Genomic DNA, 24,918 nt, shown 5'->3' on the forward strand with positions numbered 1-24,918 from the left:
GATGCACGCTGAACATCGTACAAAGTACTATTTTAATTGATTGATTGATTGATTTGTCTTTATTAAAGAGACTTTCAGCCCTTGGCTAGTTCGTCTCTCCATACTATTTTAAGTCACTATCGCATAAATGTACGGCTGAGGGATAATTTTCATCGCATTTGATGTTATTTTTTGAACTTACTGCGATGTCTCTGGTAAAATCATATAACAGTGCAAATTAACTTTTATAATGCATGACTACATCGTAGTAGACGATATTCCGATGTTTTGTTGCGACGAACTTTGCTTATTCGCAAAAGCGTTCGAGTGACCTTGCAAAGTGTCAATTGAATTCGCATAATTGCGTACTGCGATGGTTATACGACTTCGCTTGGTGCTTTCCTAATTATGTCAGTTTAACTCGCATTGGTGTACAAACTAAATCGCATAAAAGTGAAAATAAACTCGTTCAAATGTTATACAAACTCGCTTAAGCTAGAATCGGTATCGTTGGCATATTGCGATGTGATATGTGATAACAATGAAAGAGGTGCTGTTGGAGTGCCAAGAAGCTAAAAGAAAGTAAAAAGTCATCATATGGTTACAAAACAAGTTACAAAGTCATCATTTTTGTTTTGTTTACCTTATAATTAACAATGGATGGTGCTAGAAAGAGAGGAGTAGTGGTAACTGTGCGGGAAATCATGCTACATCATTTTGATTTCCAAAGAGCCTGCCGAACACGCACAGCGCACGGAAACCAAGTGCATTCCAACAAGCACTGAGGTGAGTTAGAATGTCATGACATTTAATCAGTGTGTTTCATAAGTAGTGTTTGGTGCTGAGTGTGAAGTTCGGCTCGATAATCCAAAGGTTATTAGTTCGATACTTAGGTGACAAGATTTTTTTATTTCGAATATTTTAAGTCGCATAAGGTGCTATATTACGTCGCAACAGTGCATACCGTACATCGCATAAGATGTCGCTTCAAGTCATATAGCGTCATTATTTTCACGTCAATGCACGTATAGCACTTCCACTTTTGTACGCATAAGGCACTTTTACTGCATCTTATGCGATGTAACTTTACCGCATAAAAGTACGTATAACATGATCATAAACTTCATTATACGTGCAAATTGGTTGTCTGGGTATTCATCTGCCACCTTCTAACTCGGTAAAATAGCCGAGAGGTAAGAGATGTGGCTCACAATCAGCAGATTCTGAGTTCGAATCCAGGCATGTGAGTATTTTACTTTTATATGTTTTACTATCAGATCAATTCTAGCGATTGCTATGTAGACGTTAAGAAAATATAAGCCCAGTAAGTCGTAAATTTACATGTTTTGACCTCTAAATTTGTGTCTTTGAAGATGCTCGTATATGTCAGGTTCAGGACACCTAAAATTACATGATTTTTTCTAGGCGTGCAGTTTATTCTTAATGACTTAACCTAATGTTACCGCTCTATTGTCCACTAGGGCACTACGTGAGCGATTACAATTGACAGCTGCACTTACACTTTGTACAGCACCTAGATGTATTCTATTATGTATATTCTACTATATCCAACTGGTTGCCTTCGTGCTGCTTACACTTTTCTACTCTATTCATGGTAGAATGAAGAGCACGGGGATGTGGATGGGTTGCTGTTGTTCTTCACCAGTCCGATTGGGGGTCCATTATGAGTTGCATTTCGTCGATGCCCAGGAATCCAGGTCTGTTTGAGCCGTTGGCTCAGAAGAGGGTCAGTGTCAGCCACTCTCGGGAGGAAGAGCAACTGACGAAAAATTGCAAGTGCCGGGGCTGGGAATCAAACCCATGACAATCCGCATATAAGGCGAACGTGTAACCAACTACGCCACTGGCCCCGGCTAAATTTATCCAGTACTCCCAGGTATTTCATAAAAAAAGAAATTTTTGCAATGTTTCTCTAATTAACTCCTCCAGCGTTTTTTTTTTATTTTTCCAAGATTTCTGTTAAAAATATTTTTTTTTTAATATGTGTGTTGATCTGCATGAGAAATTCCACCAAGAATTCCTGCAGGGATATCTCCAGCGTTATTTCCAAGGACCCCTCCAGAAAATCCTTCATGGATTCTTAGGAAATTTATTTAGGGATTCCCACCAGTAATTTTGTCTGCAATTTCTGCAATACCAAAAGTACTGTAGATTCCTTCAAAAGTTCCTCAAATTTCTCTAGCAAATTTTTCTTGAAATTTACTGCCAGAGTCCCTCCACAAATTTCTCATGATTTTTTTTTCTAGGAATTAAGGAAGCATTTGGAGGAGTTTGTTTTTCAGGTAATTCAGAAATTGCTTTTTGTCCAAGAACCACTTAGAAAATCTCCAAAGGTATCACCATTTTTTTTTCAAGGAATTCCTCCAGACAATGCTCTGGATTTTCTTTAAAAATCCCTTCTGAGATTCTTTCCAAACATGTTTCAGCAGTTTGTTGTGTAATTTCTGGAAGAATTTATGGAAAAAATCTTAGTTGAATATCTAAAACAATTTCTGCAGGAACCTCTAGAAGAACCCCATATTATATTTGGAATATTTGGAGCAATTTCTAAAAAAATCCTTGTTCGAATTTCTAAGAGAATTCCAAAAGCAGTCCTTGAAATAAATCTTGGAGGAACCCTTGGAAGAGTTTCCGACGTACATAAGTGGGATTTAAAAAAAAATGTTTAAAGAAACACTTCATGGAAGAACTTGTGAAGAAATTTGTTATTGAAAGTCTTAAAAAAAACTCTGAAACTCTGAAGAAGCATCCGGAGACATTGTTGAAAGGATCCCTGAACAATTTACAAAGAAATCTCCGGTATACTGGAAAATCTGCAGAATCTCAGTAAAAGGCACAGGTAGTACTGTTGAATGAATTTGCATGTAGGGAATATCTGAGGAAATCCCAGAAAAAATCTTGAAAGAAGAACTTTTTGGAGAAATACCTCGGAAACTCTTGGAGAAATTCCCAGACAAGTTTATTGAGGAATCCCTGGAAAATACTTTAATAAAATTCGGGAAGGATTTCCCGAAAGTATTCGTAGAGTTCTGTGTGAATTCCTGGGCAAACACCTTGCTCAGCTTATGTAAAGACCCTAGAATAAACTTTCGAGATATATCTAAAGAAATTTCTGTAGAAATTCCTTGCAAATGTTTCTGGATTCTGAAAATGCTAGAAAAGTTTCAAGAGAAATACATGGAAGTATATCCACAGAGAACAGACGTCCAAGTTTAATCTGAATTTTGTGTTAGGAATATTTCATCGGCATCACAAGTGGCAATAACGAAACGCTGCAATCGGTTAATTTCCCATACTAATTTAATCCACCATTTGAAATGTTTCAATTCCCCAGGGACTGTGGCAATATGGTCACCGACGAACCGACATGCCAGATAGTGCAAAGGCTCATGAAATTCTCGTCCAAAATTTTAAAATAAAAACCGTTGAAAACTAGCGCCATCTGTTGATTTTGGTTCAGAACTATTTTGGCCGAAATATTTCGAACACTCTTAAATATTGCCACCCATAGGTGTGCTGAAATGAACAGATTTTTCAAACATTGTATATTGCGTTTTATTTCATAATAAATACCAAAATTTCTCATGATAAACTAAGAAAAGATAGATTCATGAACTATGTTCAGAACAAAACTTTTTAGGAGCGTAAAAGACTCAATAATCTTACAGAATTTCATAATTTGAATGGTTTAAACGTAGAGTGTTTGTTTGTATTCCGCGGCGTCGCCGTCTTCGGTGGTCATGCCTTCGTCAGACTACAGCCACTGTGCTGATTTTATCAGAACACAATTTCATATCTCAATTTTCCGAAAGCACAATTTATTATTAGGCCTAATTCATATAAGTATTGACTTCTGGGAGATTTTATTTTTTCAAATAGAAGTTGAAATAGTAGTCAGCCCAGTCAGCGTCACTAAAACGGCAGCAGGAGCAGCATCATCGTCGCGACGCTTGCATAATCCGATGGGAATGTAGTGTGCAGATGGTTAACAGCCACCAACGTTTGGATTTATTATCAGGCTGGGACATTTGATATAACATCCTTGATTGCTTCCTAAAATTCTTAAGTATCCCGTAATTGCCGTAATGCTCCATTCTGAGGCAACGTGAAGCTATAGATTGACAATACTGGCCATCACGGCCATATTCAGCGTTTGATCAAGACGCCGCGACGCCGGCTGTATAAATGTCATGACGTTCTAAACGTCACTTTCAATTTGACACTAGCGATCACTGCAATTTGAATTTACCGTGTAATGTTTTCGGTCAAGTCTCGGAATCGAGTGGCACGTCGGTTTAGTCGGTGATATGGTGTTCGGCGGCGTTAGTGTTGTCATCATGTATTGGTTTGTAACCTTACTCAAGTGAAGATTCCAATCCTTACACTGTAACCGTTCGTAAACTATTCTTGAGGATTTGGTTAAAGCACGGTGGCTTAAGCGCCACTCTCAAAGAGAGACCACCGGTCGTGTTAAAATTTGCCCGACTTTGCAAGAGACTATTTCACTCAGGGACGGTTTTGAACGGTTCTTGGTAAACGGCAGAATTTCTTCGAACGCAAATTTAACTCCAACTCTTTCACAGGCTAAAAGATACTTAGGGAAAACCGAAGGAATTCTTACTCATCCGAGCGAAGTAACGGGACTAAAACGCAACGTAAGGTAGTGAGTATGTTTATTCAATTAAGCGATGTGAAACGTAACGGAACTAAACGGAATTTCAAACTTTCTACTATTTATTCTAGGAAATTCATTCGTATTGGACGGAAGGTAATTCATACGGGATGGAAAAGAGCAAACATGGCCATGTACAAAAGCTCTCACGTACCTGCGCAGGTTTTTCGGCGATCCGATGCTCGGTGACGGGGGACGTAGCTGGAAGATGGCGACGACTTCGACGTTCGGAGATGGCGGTCAACAATGGTGTTCGCCGGCGTGACCGTGCTGTGATTTGGCGCGCAGCGACGACGAAGGACCCGTGTGCGGTATGGCCGAATTACCGGTGCGGAGGGAGTGGCGGCTGGTTGGAAGCTTCCGATTCGTTCTGCTCGAGAGGGACACGGCGGATGCGGCTTGTACCCGGGAGGATCCTCCTCCGGTCAATAGGAAGGCACTAAAAGCCCAGCGACCCGGCTTCGCGTACTTAGATTCCAGCTATGACCGAGCGGGGAATAGTACGTTTCCTATTTTCCGAATTTGGATCGGGTTCGCGGCGTGCTATTGACGACACGCTTCAGCGAATCGCCTCTCGTACTCCGGTCCACGGGGATTGACGGACGGGACCTTACCTTCGGTTTTTGGCGACCGACGGGAGAACTTCGCTACGATAATTGACGAGCGACTTCACTCACGCCTCCGTTTAACTACCTACTGGAGGCGGGCCTTTACTGGGCACACGGGTCGCGTTGATCCAAACGGAAATGGCGGTACACTCCACCAGAAGTTCCCCGATTCGGCGATGACGGTTGCCGAACGAAATTCACAAAAACCAGCCGTACGAAAAAAGCGCTGGGCGCTACACGTCCAACAGGAACGACTATTAGATTTAAGTACTTTAACTTTAATTAGAATTGATTTACCTTTTTTCGTAGATAGTTCCGTAACTCAATTAAAATTCAGCAGAAACCGCGAAATCTCGGACCTCGGTCCACTAAACGTGAAAGAAAGACACCAAAAACGTTTAACATCACTTTTACATTAAGAAACTCACTCACTACTTTTACCCTTAATTTGCAAAAATAACGTGCACCGTAATAAACTTCAATTAACTTCAACTCAATCTTAAACTCAACTCAAACTCTCGAAAAACTTTCGAATAACTTGGACTTAACTCGCGCACTTCTGCTTTCCAGCCGTACTCGTAGCGAAATGACCGAGTTAGAATGTCGTTTGCGCCTCGAAACTGTGCCGCTTTTCAAAAGTCCCACTATTGAAATTGCTAACTATTATTCCAAATCGCGCCAACTATTTCGGCATGACGATTTTCATGCATGGCGACAAAAATGCAGTGCGACTGTAATCCGCCAAAAAGTATGTAAGCGCCATGCGCATCATGCTACAGTAGACGTTCGATAACTGCAACATGTTTACGTTTCACTTAGCGAACGAAAATCCGATAACTGCAACGCCTGACAGTGTCAACAAGCCATCAATTGACGTAAAATGAACGAACAATTCATTCGACTGTTCATTAGGGCTAACATGGCGCACGATTTTGACGTTTGGCGGTGCGATAACTGCAAATTTGTTGCACTTACCGGACTTGTAGTTAAAAAGCATTGCAGTTAAACCGTTTGCACCGACCGAACGTCTACTGTATAAAAGCGCTTAACACGAAAGCTTTAACACATACTATGACATACATGAGCATAAGTAACAGGCATGGACCGATTTTACAAACAAATGAAATATTTCAATATCGTTAACATAAATATAAAACAAAAATTTAAATAACTTTTAGTCTATTTATTTATTTTTCTTCTCGATTATAACTAAAAAACGCAAAACGTTACAACACAACTTTCTGAATGAAATTTGTTCTAGCCAGGATGTCTGTTCTCTGTGGTATCTCTTCATGAACTCCTGCAGGAGCTTCTATTTTCGTAGGGTAAAGGAATCCTTGAATGAACTACAGGGACGGATTCTTTAAAGGAATGCCCGAAGAAAATTCTGATTGATTTCCTGAGAAAATCGTTATGATGAATTTAAAGATGAAATTCCCGGCGTTTCTGGAGGACACCTGTTCTTGGAGGAACTCCTTGAAACATCTCTCAAGAAATTCCAGGAGAAATTCCTTGACAAAACTCTCAACGGAATTCCAGGGAACAAATCCTGATAAATTTCGCGGAGAAATCCGTGGACTAGTTTTAAAAAAGAAATCTCTAAAAGAATTCTTGGCAAAATCCGGGAAGACATTTCGAGAGAAATCCCTCAAAGAGTTCAGGAGGAATCTTTGAAGGAATTCCTTGAGGAATCACTCCAGAAATTTCAGGAGAAATCCCTAAAGAAATCCCAGTCAACACACGATCGCATATGATGTTGAATAGGATGCAAAAGTGGTGGCGATGTACGCACATTTTGCACGCGGTCACATGGAAGCATGTACGCATATGGCCTCCACTTTAGCATCCTATTCAACATCATATAAGACTTTGTGCTAGCTGGGATTTTTTGGGGAATTTCTGAAAAAATCCCTGAAGAAACCCTTAAAGAAGTTCCGAAATAAATCGCTCAAGGAATTTCATAAGAAATGTATCAAGAAATACCAGAATGAATTGCTCGAAGAATCCCTGATAAATTTCCAGAATAAATCTCCGATAGAATTTCTGAATGGATCCCCAGTGAATTTTCTGGGGGAGCTTCTGAAAGCTCTCCAGTAACCCTTGCCGAAACTTTTAAAAACCCCTGAAGAAATTCGTGAATGAACCCCCGAAGAAGCTCAAAAATATTTGCTGGATGAATCCCTGAAGAAATGTCTTTATTAATTTCTGACAAACCCTGGAGGAATCTGTGAAGAAATTCGTGTGGAAAATCCTGTGGAGCTCGTAGAGAAATCCTCGAAGGAGTTCCTGGAGGAATCTTTGAAAGAATTCATGGAAATATCTCTCCAGAAAGTTCAGGAGGCATGTCCAAAGAATTCCCTAGAGGAATCCCCGAAGAATCTCTGAAAGGCTTTGTCACCTGCTACAGAATAGCATGCGACAGATTTTAAATATGAATGCCGTAGAATGGATGATCCCAGATCAACCGGAATGTTGGGGTTCTCATTTCTGTAGTGCAAAACATTCACCAACAGAATCACCAAACCCATCATCGAAAGCCGAATGAAATATCTTGAAGGATTCCAGGAAAAATTCTGAATGATTCCAAAAAAGAAATTTCTGTGAACTTCCTTTTTAAATAATTGAAAAAAACTGCAGGGAAAATCCCTGAAGAAGTTCTTGGGAGAATCTGTCAAGAAATTTCAGAAAAATCCCTTGAGGAACTCCAAGACAAATTCTTGAAGAAATTTCCAGTAAAAACCCGTTAAGAAGTTTCTGGAGGAGTCCAGAAAAAAGAAGGAGTTCTTCAAGAAGTTCCTGTAAAAACATATGAAGGACTTTATATAGAGATCCCTGAAATAATTTTAAAACAACTCCCTGAAGGAGTTTCTAGAGGAATTCTTGAAGAAGAAATCCCTCGAAATATTCCAGGAAAAATCCCAGGAGAAATTTCTAGATGAATTCAAAAATCCCACTCCCGACAAAATGTGAGTGCTTTCTTTGAAAGGGAAGTAAGGTGTGGGTCTCGAAATGAATTAGCCCCGTGCATAAAATCTCGTTATTAACGACAAAAAAAAAAGCTTAGCTGAATCCTCGAATACTGCCTGAAATAATTTCTGGATAAATCTTTGAAGGAGTTGTTCGAGGAATCCCTGAAAGAGTTTAGTAAGAAATCCCTCAAGGATTTCCAGGAAAAATCCAACAACTAATACAAAGAAAAATCCCTGCAAGAATAGCTGGAGGAATCTCTGAAGCGTTCCTGAAATTCCTGAAAGAGTTCCAGGAGAAATCCCTGAAGGAATTTGAAACTTTTTTCATTAATGTGTATTGGAATTCGATAGTATGTTAAGAATTTTTGAACTCCTTTAAGGAATTTGAGAAGAAATCCCTACAGGAGTTTATGGAGAAGTTCTTGATGGAGTTCCTGGCGAAATATATCTAGCAATTTCTGGTAAATCCCTGGAGAAATCTCTGAAGGAGTTCCAGGAAAAATTCCACCAAAAAATATAGGCTGAATCCCTGTATGAATCCCTTAAAAGTTCCTGGAGAAATCTTTGAAGTGGTTCTTGGAAGGAGTTCCAGGACAAATCCCTGAAGGAATTTGAGAAGAAATTCTCGAAGGAGTTTCTAAAGAAATGTCTCAAGCAATTCTCACCTGTCTTACAAACATCTCGATCATATCTAAAATTGAATTTAATTGATCGAAAGACCTAAATCTTCACTACATCCACATCGTCGTCTTCGAAGCTTTCGAAGCAAAAGCTTCCGATGTTCCGAAAACGTTTTCCACAAAGCTCTGATCCACCGCACCGTTTCACTTGATATCTGCACTAAAAGCTTCCCTTCTGCACTTCGCGCCAACTCAACCACGTGCTCGTTTCAAATCACTCACTCGCGGTGAGCGAGTACCTCTCGCTCGGCTTTCGATTCGACGCCTTCACGCGCGCGATTCGGTGAGCATACGACGCCGCGTCGCGTCGTCGCCGTCGGCAGCCTCTCACGCATCGCAAACGACGCTGATAACCGCGTGCGGCAGTCTCGTGTCGCGTTCGTTCCACCGATTCGGCTGATCACTCACCTGCTCCCATCCGATGGCAATGCTTTGGCGCATTCGACCGGGCGCCCGCCTAATCAGTCGTAGCGCAACCGTCTCCTGGATATGCGAGCAGCGAGGTGTTAAATTCGTCGTTGAACACTGACAACGCGCGTTCGGTTTGATCCCTTCGGATTGGGAGTTCTAAAGAGTGCAATGGTGCACGGACGCGATCGATCGCCTCTGCAAGAGTGATCTTTTGATCGTTCTTTTGTGTTTGTTGTGTGGTGTGGCGGCCGCCGGTCTTCTCGCGATCGCGTCGTTTTTGTTTGTTTTTCACAATCTCAATGCCCTTTATCACGATCACGATCGCGATCGAGAAGATCGCGTCTTGGTGTTTTATCGTGCGTGAGAAGTCGGCGATGTGAATCAATGAACCGACTACGAACGTAGACTTCGACGGTGTGTAATCGACAAAAGAAGATCAACAAGTGCGCGAACCAAGAAGAAAGGTATGTCGGTTTTTGTTGTTCTTGGACGACGACGACGAGGACTGTTCGGTGGTTACAAAACAGGTTTTCCCTGGTGGTGATTCGCGTTTGCAGATTGCAATAAAACTTCGCATGCGAAGGAAGATCGTTGCCGCAGGGCGATCGAGTGCAGGTAGTGGTTGTTCCGCGCGGCGTAGTAGTGGTCCAGCGAGGACGCGCACTCAAGTGTTGCAGACACAGGGCGAATTGCATCACAGATCGAGTGCGATCGAATTCGGCTTGCTTTGGAGTGACCTTTGACATGACCTAATCGGGCGAAGCATTTTGTAGTCGTAGTTGCAGGCGTGAGTGACAGTTTCGGCCGCGGAGTGGCCGGTAATGGCGTGATCGCCGGTATATCGTCGATCGAGTCGTGTTAAGAGAAAAGTGCGATCAGCTGCAATTAGTGCCGGTTGGATTGAAAAACAAAACTCTTCGACGACGACGACGACGAGAGGTGTGTGTGGTGTGCGCTTTCAACAGGTGATCGTGTGCGGGTGTCGGCCGGCGAAGTCATCAACGGTCCAGTGAGGAAGGTCTTTTAAAAATTGAGATCAGTGCCGACATTTCGTCAATCCGAAGCCTTCGGCTTCGCTCGCTAGACAGTAGTAGAAAGGTGTATGGTAGTTGATATGAATTTTCATTTCCGTCGCTCGACGATGACGGTGAGGGGATGCCACCACCGGTGAATTGGCAATCAGGGAAAAAGAGAGCCGGCGAAATCTCCGATGCGGGGTGATCCCAGCGATTCGCGGTTTGATGATCAATTCAAGACGCTCGAAAGTGAGACTTCGGGTGATCACGCGTTCGCCGGGTGTATCAATATTGGCAAATGAAATTCGTTAACCTAGAAAACAAAAAGTTTGACAAATGATGCAGTGAGCCCAGCGAAACAAAAACCCAAATTAGTGTACGCCTTTGTTGAGGGAAGATCATCTCGTGAAGAGAATCGAAGAAAAAAGATCAAGAGTGTGGTGCAATTATCGGTCACTGACTGATACTTGTTTTTGTCCGGTGCGAGACGAGAATTCGACAAAAGTGATCAACAAAGGTGCATTTGTGTAATTGTGTGTGTGTGCGCGCGTGAGTGTTTTACCAAAGTGGATTAACCAACCTGACGACGACGAAGATCGTCGATCGAGATTTGCATCTGCTGAAATTCCAGCCAACTCAGCCAGAGACCATGGCTTCCTACAACGAGCTCGACTTCGAGTGGTCCATACTCTGTGGGAAGGACTGCAAGAACTGGAGTCATTCAGGTGAGTGTGGGAAGTTCTTAGCGTCCAAGTGGTTCATGACTTAATTTGGATTGTGGTTCTGGAGTCTAAACACATTTATTTGATCCTGCCCGGCAGATAAACGACGGTGACGGCTGCCTACGAGTATGACACGGCTTATGCATGGTATTCGAGGTAGTGAGGGGTGTAACTTGTGCCAACGTTTATTACTTTACTTCATAACCACTTATTACTTAATATTGAAAACGGTCTGCGGTGATCTAAATTGTCGTTGTTATAAATTTGCACGGCTATGAAGACGACAAGCAATTAGTAATTGATCGTTCGTTGCCGGCAAATTTTTAAAATAAAACATCCGCTCACTAAGTGGATCACAATGATCGATGAACGTGTCCGTGAGTTTATTGGAGCAACACAAATGATGAAGCTATTGATGAAAGCTTTGCTGTTAATGTATCATAATAACCTTTCACGAACATGGTTATTTTGATGATGTTCTTTCAAACCTTTTTATGTGAGTTTTAACAAAATTGTATCCACAAATGATAAAAAGAAAAGAAAATAGAGCTTTTAGGACGGGCTTGGTAGTCTAGTAGCTACCGTTTCTGATTCGCGAACGGTCCTGGGTTCAACACTTCACCTATTCCTTTTCTTTTACTTTGAAGCTATCAACTTATTTCGCTCTCTGCTCTGCATCTGATACACATATACCTATATTCTAATGTATAAATTCAACGTTAGAATCAGAAACGGGCAGAAAAAATGCTGTACTCATAACATCCAACAGCAGCGATCGTCTCTTCTTGAAACACACGATGAAACAGGAAGCTTTGACTGCATGAATTTTTGCTCTACGCTTCACATTCATATTCATATGGTTTGCTGCGCTTATGTTTGTAGCGCCGTTCTTAGTATGAATGTAAGATGACCGCCATTGGAACAAATTTGACGACGGTCGTTCAGCAGCGAGTGTTATAATTTCTGCGTTAGAGCGACAATATCGTGCGTTGGCCATAACTCAAAAACGAAAAAAGGGCCTTCCAAAAATTTCAGCGATTTTCCACGAGTTCGGGCATTGTTTTTTCGGCTTTTCTTTACGAATTTTCTCATCTGTGGAAAATTTTGTGGAAACCCTTTTCCAGTTCATACTTTTTTTTTGGATTTCTGGAAAATTTGCTTTCATTTTCTAAAAAAAACTTTGTTTCTATGATGCTTCGTTCTTGAGTTATGATTTTTCAAAGTAAGTAGTGTCAGTGGAAAACAAAAAATATCACTTGAAAATTCTTAGCTAATTCCTTGTTAAATTCTGTTTTGAAGCCTTTCATATTCCAGGTGAGATTTTTTCCATGATCCCGTAATCCCTTCCCGTAATCCGTCACAGTCAAAGATTTTTACAAATACGTTTTGGGTCTAATGGCAAGTATAAAACATTCTCTAATGTTTTCGTCGTAGGGCTGCATAGCTCAGTGAATCAAAATTCAACCATCGCGCAACAATAATGACAATGTCGCAACCTTGTATTTGTTGCGACAAACAAACCCATGCGACATAAGTTTGTCCCAACTTGAAAATAATGGGATTAACATCGTACACCACGAGTTTAGAGATTTTTAAGCCTTGCATTGCGATTTTCGAACGGTAACTTCGAGTCGGTAAACACTGCAACTCTGGTGAAGCTTTATCATCAAACCGTTTCGACTTTGGGTTAGCAATAATTGATAATTCACGAGTTAAAAAGTACGCAATAAATTCAGCTTCTGTTTTGTCTGCAACAAAAAATTTCGAGATCATGTCATTATCAGTTACCAGTAGGGATAAAGAGTAATCGTCGCACCTTCTTTGTTGCTTGTTTTGTGCCTCTGTTGTCTGACAATTTTCAAAATATTTTTTTTAATATATCCAAAATAAACGGAAAATTTATTTTGAAGTTTTTAGAATAATGTTTTTTTATTTCTTTGTAAACATTGCCTTAAATACCTATAATTATTTACTTTATGAATAACAAATATTCTATAAAGTTATATTAAATACAAACAACATCAAAAATTAAAAAAAAATACAAGAAGAAAACTTTTTGAGTGACTTAATTTTAAAGTCTTTCTCAAAGAGGAACAAAATAGGTAGCTACAAGTTTTCAACATTTTTTTTAAATGAGCTTAATGTTTGTGGGAGTGTGGGTTTGATTCCCGCTTCAGTCGGTGAAAATTTTTCGTCAAACGCAAAATTCTCCACTGGGTGTTTCGTGTGATCATTGGGTGCTTCGATGATCATCGCCTAATGTAAGTGATTGCTCAGTCTGTTCAATTTCTCGTTGAAGACGGTGGTTTTTAAAATGTTTTTTTTATGTTAACAATCTTAACTTAACCTAACTTAACTTGAGATAAAGTTTTTTTTGTAGATTTTTGTTGAGATAAGATTATATTTCTCAGTATATTACAAAAACAAGAATTGCAGCAACTTTTCAAAAATGTATAAAGTATAGTCGAAACTTAATTATATTACACTGAGATTAAGACTTCAATAAGGCTGACACAAATTTCGATTTTCTCTAATGTCACTCCCCCCCCTCGGAAAATTTTGGCCGGAATTCAACATTTTGAGGGGGGAAACAAATAAATTTTACAAAAATTTAAAAATTTTGAACTGAAATTAGAGTTGTCGAGAAAATTTCTTAACAAATCCGATGATTTTTACAATTTCGCCTAATTGTTTGGGTAACTGTTCAACATATACAATTATTATTTATCATCCACCCCCTTGACGAGTCAACGAGCAAAGTGACAAAAGAAGAAAATGAGATTTGTTCCGGCCTAACCTATAGAAACATCTTAAATTTTAAAGGAAGCTAAAAAAAATGTTTTAGATAAACCTGCAAATCTTCACATGTATTTTGAAACTTCAAAGAAGTTTACAAAATTTTATATGAAACTTCGAGAAATCCACACAGAACTTCAATGAAAACTCTGACTGAAACACCAACATTTGCATGGTCTACACTTCATTTTAAACCTCCGGATTATTCCTCGATGAAAAAAATAAGTAATTAGAAGTTGTGATAATTTAAAACAAATTAGTCGATGAGTCAATACCATGTTTTTTTTTTCCTTGAAGAAGTCACGTTCAACTAAAAACAATGTATAATAATATAAAATGTAAAGAACTGTTGTTGAAGAAAATCTCATTAATAATGCGACATAATCTATTTCGTTTGTAAATCTTTGTTTCTTATTATTATGTCAATGTTGTCCACGTGGACATTTGACGAACCCCCACCCCCCTCTCCGTGGACAAGCGTGGACTTTTCTCGAACCCCCTCCCCCCTCCAAGTTGTCCACGTGGTATATGGACGGCCCCAGATGGTTATTGCCCAACGACACTCACAATGACCCTCACTTCAAATGACAAACGTCGTTCAGCAAAGCAGAATCGAACCACGGCAAAGTAACTTAAGCTTACTCTCGTTCCAGCCTGTAGCCTACACCAGCAGCGGTCGATTCTTGAAACACACGATAAAACACGAGACTCTGACTGCATGAATTTTTGTTCTGCGTCTTACTTTCATATTCATATTTGTACTGGAGGAACAAGACGAGCGCTCACTAACAGACATTTCCGGCAAGCCCACGACTCCGAGAAAAGGCTGTTAGGTGGGCGCGGATGAATCTGGGAGCTAAACTCCCCACAAGGATTCCGAAAATAATTCCATCAGAGATTCTTTCTGGACCTCTTAAAATGCCTTCCAGAATTTCTTGAAAGGTTCCTTCCTTTCACGAAAGTTTTCTTAGTATTCCTCATTTAAGTCATCTCAGAGCCAGATTACTTTTCTCAAAAACTTCAGCAATTCTTTCCGCAATTCCATCTTGCGAACTTTCCAGGATTCCTGAATGCTGACTGATTTTGCCTAAAGTTTCTCGCAGAGATCTTGCAGGATTTTTTTTTCTCGTAGTAATAGTCCCTCGCGTTATTTCTCCTTTAGTTCCTCAAGCGTTTCTCCAAGAAATTTCCATAGGATTTTATCTAGGACTTTTACAGGGGTTTCTCCCAGAATGTTTCTTAGAATTGTCGTGGGATTGGAGTTTCTTTCGGGATCCCTTTTGAATTATTTTCGGCAATTCTTAAAAGTTCCGGGAACTTTTCCCAGAATCTCGACAGGAATTATTCCGAGGATCTCCACTAAAGTTCCTCCCAGAGCTCTTCAGGAGTTTTTCGTGGGTTTTTTGGCGACCGTTCATCCTGGAATTTCTTCCAGAGGTCTTTTGTGTAACTGTTCCTAGGATCCCTCATGGGATTACTTCCGAGTTTCTCCTGCAATTTCTTCAAAAATAAATCTTCGTGAGCTTTTGTCTAGAATTTCTCCTGGGCTATTTCCCAAAGATTCTCGTGGGATTTCTCTTGAAGTTTTATTTGAGATTTCATTCGGGGTGTCTCCTGGAATTTATCTCAGAAGATTCCTTCCAGTATTGCTCCCGGGATCAGAGTTTTTCAGAGCTAATCCTAGATTTTCTCTGAAGGTTTCTCCCGGGTTTCATACAGCGTTCCTTTAGGAATTTCTACAGGAATTATTGTTAATAGTTCTGTTGTAGTTCTTCTCGCGATTTTATTCTTCGGTTTTTACAGGCTAATCCTCTTAGTTGTTTCCGAGACTTCTTGCTGTGATGATCCTAAGATTTTTTTGCGTTCCAAAAAGTTTAAGGGGCATTTCAGAGCGATTCAGGACCTCCAACGTCGTACATGAAACCCCCTGAGGCTCTAAAATACACCTGAAATCCTCTTAATCTTCCCATATCCTCCTGCAATTCCTGAATCTCCCGAATCCACCTAAGACTCCCTGAACCACTGACACTCCACTTAAACAACCTGAAATGCCCCTGAACCTCCCTTGAAACGCAGAGAACATACATCCAAGCTAGAACATGTTTCCACTCGGAAGCTGTGTAAACAGTCGAAATTTTTGAGCATTGACTACACAAGAGTCGCCATACTACAAATTGAGACAATCAGAGGTGAGTATACATATCTAGATTAATTTCTTCTTTACCTCTGAAAACAGTGTTTCCATTTCAAATGACAGATGAATTCCTTACACAGTTTTGAAACTTGACTTGGATGTGTGTTCTCTGAGCTTTAAATGCCCTTAAATCTCTACAAACCCCGTGAAATCCTCTGGAGCATTTTATGACGTCCCTAAGATGTACTGAATTCCCCTTGAGCCCCCTTGAGATCTCCTGACACATCCATGGACCCCTGCGAATACCCATGACCCCTCTGATTCCTTTTGAGTCCCCCTGAGAACACCTAAGACCCCCTGAGACCTCGTAAAACGCCGTGAATCCTTCTGAGACCCCTGAAAATCCCTGCGACTAGCTCTGATACCCTCGATACCCTCCGAAACTTCCTCCTGGATTTTTTTGAGACCCTTTCAAACATTCCTGAAAATCTCTGATACCCTCTCAACACTCCTGAAATTCCCTTTTGTTTGAGGGCGTAACTGAAACAGTGAAATTTCTTAAATACACGTGAAACCCGTTAAACCCATTAACTCCAAGAAAATATCCTAGAAGTTCCTTTGAAAGTCTTCGGGAACACCCTGAGGACCCCCTAAAAGCTTAACCCTTTTTAAACGTTCCGAAACCCCCTGAAATCCACTGAAATCTTCCCGAAACCCATGAAAAAGCCTCTCTGGCATTTGCATAAGGATTGCTCTTCTGGGTGGCTTTTCATATATACGTGTTGTAATTTTAGATTTTTAATTTTGTATAATTCACTGTACACTGGTATCGACTGCTTCAATAGCAGTCTGGCGAGAAACTCTTAGATATACTAGAAAAAGAAGTGCTACAGAAGGATCGCAAAAATCCCTGGAGTGACTGTCGGAAAGTTTTCCCGGAAAAGCACAAATGGAAATCTCCGAAGGAATTTTAGGAGGGTGTTGACAGAGTTTCCGGAAAAAAAAATCCCGAGTCACTCTGGAAGATATCCTGAGAAGTGCTTTTACAGAAACTCCACTAAAAACTCCTGCAGAAACTCTGGAAGGAACTCTGATACAAACCACATCAACAACTCTCAGAAATCCCGGGAAGAACGCCAAAAAATCGCGGAAAGAACTTTAGGAGCAAATCGAAAAAAAAACTGGAAGGAGTCTCGGCAGAAACTCCTGAACAAATGCAGAAAGAAACACAATTAAACTTTTAGGAATTCACGAAAAACTGCGGGAGAAATCGCAGGCAGAATTCAGTAAGAAACTGCGTAAGGATTCAAAGAAGGAATTGCGATAGAAATCCCTTAAAGAAAACACGGAAGAACCCCCGAATAGAAGTTCGGAAGATATCCACAGAGTTACGAAACGAATTATAAATCGAATCACTGAAAGAGTTCTTGAGATCACAAGTTTTCTCCGGAGTTTACTAGTATCCACAGAATTAGTCAAAATTATTACGATACCACCCGTTGTAATACAAAATTGTTTATATTACAACCTGTTTATATTATCTCCTGGGCGCCCATTAAAAACACCACCCCTGGTGAAGACTGGCGCTTGAGTCTAGCTATTTAGCACTGTAGTTGGAAGAAAATTCCAATGCAGAACCCGTAACTTCCGGGAAGGTAAGCCCAGCTCCCTGGATTAGTGTGTTAAAGTGTCAGGCCCTGCGAGCCAGCCGTAAAAAAGATTGTGAATATTACACAACTCACTATAACAATCCGTTTCCGACATTCTGAACAAACTGCAGTTGAATCACTTGGCATGATACGGGAACTCGCAATACAGGCGACTGGCTCCGCCAAAGCACCACTCCTCAATGAGGCTCCCTGTCTCGTCATGATGATTGCTGTCACCGATGCTTACTGGGGGAAGGACAGGCAAGGGGAATATCACTAATCATAATTCACACCCCACAAAGACTAGCATCGATAAATCAACAAGAGCAGAATGCGAACCGATACCAATGGCGACGAGCACAGCGAACAAAAAGGACTTGCGATTGCAAGCTCGGTGCGTCGAACTGCAGATCTCTCAACTTCATCGGGAGCACCCGCATACTCGCCGATATACTGAAAGACCGCGGATTTGGAATCGTAGCGCTGCAGGAGGTGTGTTGGACAGGATGTATGGTGCGAACGTTTAGAGGTAATCATACCATCTACCAGAGTTGCGGCAACACACGTGAGCTGGGAACAGCTTTTATAGTTATGGGCGATATACAGAGGCGCGTGATCGGTTGGTAGCCGATCGACGAAAGAATGTGCAGGTTGAGGATCAAGGGCCGATTCTTCAAACTCAGCATAATAAACGTGCACAGTCCTCACCCCGGAAGCACTGATGATGACAAAGACGCATTTCACGCGCAGCTCGAACGCGAGTACGACCGCTGCCCAAACCACGACGTCAAGATCATGATAGGAAACCTAAACGTTCAGGTAGACCAGGAGGAGGAATTCAGACCGACGATTGGAAAGTTCAGCTCCCACCAGTTGACGAACGAAAACGGCCTACGCGTCATCGGTTTAGCCGCCTCCAAAAACATGGCCATTCGTAGCACCTTCATCCAGCACAGCCTCCCGTATCGTCACACCTGGAGATCACCACAACAAACGGAATCGCAAATCGACCACGTTCTGATTGATGGACGGCACTTCTCCGACATTATCGACGTCAGGACCAATCGTGGCGCTAATATCGACTCTGATCACTACCTGGTGATGGTTAAACTGCGCCCAAAACTCTCCGCTATTAACAATGTACGATACCGGCGGCCGCCCCGGTACGATCTAGAGCAACTGAAGCAACCGGATGTCGCCACCGCATACGCGCAGAATCTCGAGGAAGCGTTGCCGGACGAGGGTGTGCTCGATGAGGCCCCTCTAGAGGACTGCTGGAGTACAGTCGAAGCAGCCATCAACAACGCAGCCGAGAGAAACGATTGGTTCGAAGAGGAGTGCAGAGCGGTTCTGGAGGAGAAGGACGCAGCGCGGGCGGTAATTCAGCATGGAACCCGACAGAATGTGGAGCGATACAGACACGTGGTAAACGTTGTAAACGAACTATAACCTTCATTAAAAGTTAAAGTTTTTCCTCAAGTGGAACAATGCGAGGATTTACGGAGAAGAAGCGAAAATCGATTGTGACCAGGCACTGCAATGAAAAATGATCATCGCTAAGAAAATTAGCAAAAATTGAATGTGTTTGGGTTTTTGTTGTCCCAAATGCTATCAAACGATTCGGTATGCATAACACACTGAAAGACTTACCCGGACGCGGCAAAAAACAGGCGTATCCTAGTCAAATTTGGACAGCAAAATTTGCAAAATCGTTGAAGGAAAATAGGAGGTGTCCATTAGAGATTACGCAAAAAAGTGTGAAACGACTGTTGGTATGGTTCAACGCGCCAAGGAGCGTAATTCCCCGAAGACCTACCCAAAACAGAAATGTCCAAAACGCATTAAAATTCTGGCGGATTATGTGAAAACTCGAGCATGAAAACTGTACGACGATGTTTTGAGCAAAAATTGCATGTACATAATCATGGATGATGAAACGTATGTCAAATTGGACGAAGCATGGCACGGATGTGACGAATTAGGAGAAATCGATTTTTTGCGAAATAATTGGGAAAATGTGTTGGTTTGGCAAGTAATTTGTCAAAGTGGTATGAAATCGTCACCTTTCTTCACCGTCCCAGGTATGAACGTCGAAATATAGGTACCGGAAGGAATGTCTCCAGAAACATATTCTGCCACTCATCTGAAAGCACAAAGGTCCTACATGACTTTGGCCGGATTTGGCATCTTGCCACTACGCGCGTGACAACTTTGACAGGTATGAAGAAAATAATGTTCAATTTGTGGAAAAGGCAATGAATCCTCTAAATTGCCCGCAAATAAGGCCCGTTGAGAAATAGTTAACTTTGATGAAAGGGAAACTACGGAAAAAGGATAGAGGAGCAGAGGACGTCACAAAATTCAAGAAAAACTGGGTCAACGTAAGCAAAACCATCGTCGGAACGATTATCCAAAACCTTCTGAAGAACGCCAAGAAGAAAGTGCGAGAGGTGGCAAGATCCACGAAAAATTAAATATTCAATCATGTCATGGGCTTTTCTGATGGTCAATAAACAATGTAGGGGAACTTACGTATTTTCGGCCGTTTTGTTCTCTTCGTCATGGGGGGTTTTTTGAAACCTGTAGGTCTCAGAGTTGGCCTCATATCCTTTCCAACCAAGTTGAGTTATATGCCCAAATTTCAGGCAATTCGGCCCACAAAAACCCCCCATGACGAAGAGAACAAACCTGCCGATAATACCCTTCGTCACCCTAATTGAATTTAATTTACAAAATAAATAATACATTTTTAAATACAGCAATTTTTAGGTGTACTCATAAATTACGATACAGTCCTTAAGTTCTACCAGTAGCTCAACGCATCCTACAAAGGCTTCGTGCCCCAAGCCGAAATCTGCAGGGATAATGACGGGAGCCTTCTGAAGGACAAACGTGAGGTGATCGAAAAGTGGAAGCAGCACTTTGACGAGCACCTGAATGGCGAAGAGAATGTAGGTACGGGAGATCGCGGCAGCGGAGGAAATGGTATGTTGGTGCAGCAGAGGACGGGAACGAACTAACTCCCACGCTGAGGGAAGTTAAGAATGCAAACCACCAACTCAAAAACAACAACGCGGCTGGTAAGGACGGTATCGCAGCAGAACTCATCAAGTTGGGTCCAGAAAAGTTGGTCATCTGTCATAATCTGTCCCATCCACAAAACCGGCGACAAGTTAATGTGTGAGCGCTTTCGAGTGATCACCATTTTGAATGCCGTCTACAAAGTGCTATCAGATCTTCATCCGTCGTCTTTCATCTAAAGTACATCATTTAATGAGTTCATTGGAAGTTATCAAGCCGGCTTCATCGACGGCCGGTTGACAACGGACCAGATCTTCACCGTGCGGCAAATTCACCAGAAATGCCGTGAATACCTGGTCCCAACCAGGTGAGCACGAAGTCAAGGCTGTGCTCGAGATGAAGCTACTTGGCATCCTAATTAATAATAAGTTAATAATAAGTTAAACTTTATCAAACAAGACAAGCAAGTGAAGGAGAAACTCAATACTTATGGAGATAAACATCCTTCGGGCGCTGAGTGGACGCTTCTTTGAAGCTCATCGTGGCACTTTGACTAAAGTAGCTAGGGCAATGTGTGTCCCAAGCATACTAATCCGAACCGTGGAGCAGAGGTAGCACTGTGGTGCTAAACACTCTAGAACCTTAATAGAATGAGATTTTCAGAATCTGGTCAGGCGATTTCAAAACTTCACCAGTAGCGTCTCTACTGACGGAGTGTGGAAGGCTACCACTGATTGGTACATCTGGCAGCGGAGGACCTGGCTACTAAGGCGCGGGTCCTGGAAAGGGACCACCTATCAGGTGGAATGCAGGTAATCCTGTCTTCCTCGAGTCAGTGGCACGATCTTGCGTCGACGAACCACCCTTCGTTAGCCTCTAAGCCTCGTCTACGACAACGGGCATGGGACGCAGATGTCCCTGAAATCGACTGGCGCGTGAAGGAAACATACGGTGTCCACCTTGAAGTAGCTCAGACTATCTACAGGAAGGTTACAGCTTCGCGAAACTTCTCGTACGGACACCCGCTAACGCCAACACCAGCAAATTAGGGGCGTTATGCTCCGCACTGTAGTAGACTGAGTAGGCTATGATTTAGGATCAACGTAAATAAACGTCACTTGTATACTGTATTCTGAAACAACAAGCGGTGTTTTACTAAACACTACACGCACGAGGTAACGTCGGGTCATCTCTGTGACGTAACTTGCTCGTTCAGACGGACCTCGAAGGAAACGTGCAATACAGCTTGGCATCCCAACCGGGATGCGTTCCTCCGCTGGATTAAGAATGACATACAAGAGTGTTAAGATGTGCCAAGTTCCCGAGTTCAGAACGTTCTGACTCAGTTGAGAATTGGGGGTTACGTACAAAAGGCTGAAATAATAAAAGGCTGAATTACAAAAGGCTGAATAAAGAAAAGCTGAAAATATCAAAAGGGTGAAATAATGATTCGACTAGTTCTCAAACGACGAGCTTATAAGCAGTCATGCTGAAGACCAGCCCAACACTAACATCACAGACAAACAGACATAACTCTCTTATTATTCATATCGTACACTGATATAACGGTCTTTTTTTTTTTTTTTAATTTTCTAGTTGGCCGACCAGCCCTGGCACTTGTATTGGTTAGCTTGAGCTTGACATTTGACGCATACTACCGCTCATTAGTTAATGGTTGGCCAAACTATTTTTTTTTTGTCATTAGGCGAACATGCTTCCGTTACTATGTTTTACAACGGGAAGCGCTAGGACTGTTTGTCCGCGCTAACAATCCCTTGCTATACATTAGTGATCGCCTACATCAATATATTCTTGTTTAACGACGTAGGTTGAACTTGCTCGAAGTTGCTGCATCCCGCTCTTACCCGTTTGATGACAAATGGGTAAAAGCGAGATGCAGCAACTTCGAGCAAGTTCAACCTGCGTCGTTGAACAGGACTTATGATAGTATTTCTCCAAAGAATAGCATATGTTTAAAAGGAAGAAAAATCTGATGACATTGTTGGCAGCTGTCATGGCAACCAACCTCAACAGTACTTCAAATGTACTTCAAAGCTTGTCTGGGAATGCATTCTTTCTCTGCGCAGGCTGTGCCAAGGGAATTCAGTAAACTTATACTGGGTTCCAGGTCACTGTGGCATTGAAGGGAATGAAATGGCAGACGAACTTGCTAAAGCTGGTTCCAATTTACTGTGGTATATCAAACTGTACAATAAAAATGGACCTGAAATGCTGCGCTGAGCAGAGGGTGATATCCAATTGGATGGATGTTAAAAATTGCAATCAGTCAAAACGATTTATAACACCAAATGCTTATAAAACCAGAGAGCTCTCTTAGAGCTCAACAAGAGAGCTCTATGTACATACACTGGCCTAGTAACTGGACACTGCCCGAACAGGTAGCACTTGATAAATATTGGCCATATTCAGAGTGATATCTGTCGTTTCTGTAATACGGAACATGAAACCTCGGAACATCTGCTTTGCAGTTGTGGTGTTTTATACACGCGCAGGCAAAGATTTCTAAATAGTGGTTGCTTGCAACCCAGTGAGATCTGGTCTGCAAAACTTGGGAAGGTCTTGGAGTTTATCAATTCCATTGCACCTGACTGGGAGACGACGCGTCGTGACAGTAGCTGATTACTTGTCACATGGTAATTAGCTGGCTAAATACGAATATCAAAACGGGACATGCCACAAAAGTTCAGCCTATTGGACGCAGTGGATTAATTTCCCCAACAGGGGAGGAAAAATAATCTCAACAGCATGACTCTAAAGAATAGCTTATTTTCAAAGAAGGAAAAATCTCCGATTGAAATATCGTCAATCATTTTTTATGTTTGTTAGTATGCATGATGCACTGCCTAACTAGACTGGCCCAAACACAAAAATGTCGAAAACTTCCATGGGGCACCCTCTAGAATCGTGCCTTTAGATGAGAAGAACAATCTGTGAAATATTCAGCTCAATCGGTTGAAAATTGAGCTGGCGCAAACGAGTTGAAGGTTTGTATGGGATGTTCAGTCCAAATATATGGGAAATTGGATGACCCCTAGTCCCTCATTCAGCACGCCGGTTTGGCGAGTTCGATTTGGCTCAGAATTGAATACCCTAAAGAACAACTTTGTGGAAGACTATATCATGATAAAACTTAATTTAGTTGCGGTTTCGGCCAACGAAAGCAGGATGAGAACATCTTCCCCCGTTTACTCTCGGTTGTTATATGCAGCTTTTTACAGAACTTAGCTAAAAAATCTAGAAAAAAAAATATTAAGTAAAGTAATCCTTGATGTCATCGACCAAAAGTTTGGGGTCACTTTCGTAAAACATGGAAAAGTGATTTGGTGATATCTTAGCTCATCTATAGCTCAATTTAAATTATTTTTGGCTCATTTCAAAGATAATTAACTAAATTTACGTTTGATGTCTTCAACTTAACGTATTTAACGATTTTTGTATATAAAAATGTTATGTAAAGTTAACACATTTTACCACGCTTTAAAAAATGAGGCAACTTTACGTGAAGTTTTAGTATGTAAATTTCAACAAATATGTGTGGTTCAATGTCTATGCAGTAAGTATCATTCATTTTGTTTCAAATAAGCCAAGAAGAATCAAAATTGAAGGAAAGATGACAAAGATATCAACAAATCACTTTTCCATGTTTTACGATAGTGACCCCAAACTTTTGGCCGATGACATCAAGGATTAATTAACTTAATAACTTTTTTTTCTAGATTTTTTAGCTAAGTTCTGTAAAAAGCAATTGAAAGCTAATAGAAAATGGGTCATATTACCGCTCTCATCTTAAAATTTGGTCGACCCAACTTCCAGCGACACTGCCGTAAGTTTATATTCATTTTTTAGAAAATTTGGCAACTTTGGGTCAAGTTAACATACCAATTTTTTTGAAAAAGTTTCTTTTAAATCATGTTCAAAGTTTCTTTGACTTATTATCTTTTGAATGAAACCTAGGGTTTTGAAATCGGACGCAAATTGGCGGAGATATGGGCCTAAAAAAATGGCATGTTTTTGAGGGGGTGACCCCAAACTTTTGAACGGGAGTGTATATGTAGCCGATGTGGTGAGCGAACGGGTAGTCATGCTGAGAGTGACCGGTTCGAGTCTCGCTCGGACCAGGAACTTTTTGTAATGGAAAATTCCTTGACTACCGCGGGCATATAGTATCATCTTGCCTGTCACACGATATACAAATGCAAAGTGGTCATTGGCAGAGAAA

At 41.3% G+C, this 24,918-nt stretch overlaps 1 protein-coding gene across 1 annotated transcript in view; it reads left to right on the forward strand.

Annotated features, from left to right (window-relative positions):
- The first annotated feature begins 9,441 nt into the window (after positions 1-9,441).
- LOC109397859 (uncharacterized) overlaps positions 9,442-24,918 on the forward strand; it is a 469,989-nt gene continuing 454,512 nt past the window's right edge. Inside the window, exon 1 of the mRNA XM_062844453.1 lies at positions 9,442-11,081. Coding sequence (XP_062700437.1) covers positions 11,006-11,081 — 76 coding nt within the window. The 5' untranslated portion in view covers positions 9,442-11,005. The remainder of the gene's footprint in view (positions 11,082-24,918) is intronic.

This window comes from Aedes albopictus, chromosome 1, assembly GCF_035046485.1.
Source record: "Aedes albopictus strain Foshan chromosome 1, AalbF5, whole genome shotgun sequence".
In the NCBI taxonomy this organism is placed as follows: Eukaryota; Metazoa; Arthropoda; class Insecta; order Diptera; family Culicidae; genus Aedes; species Aedes albopictus.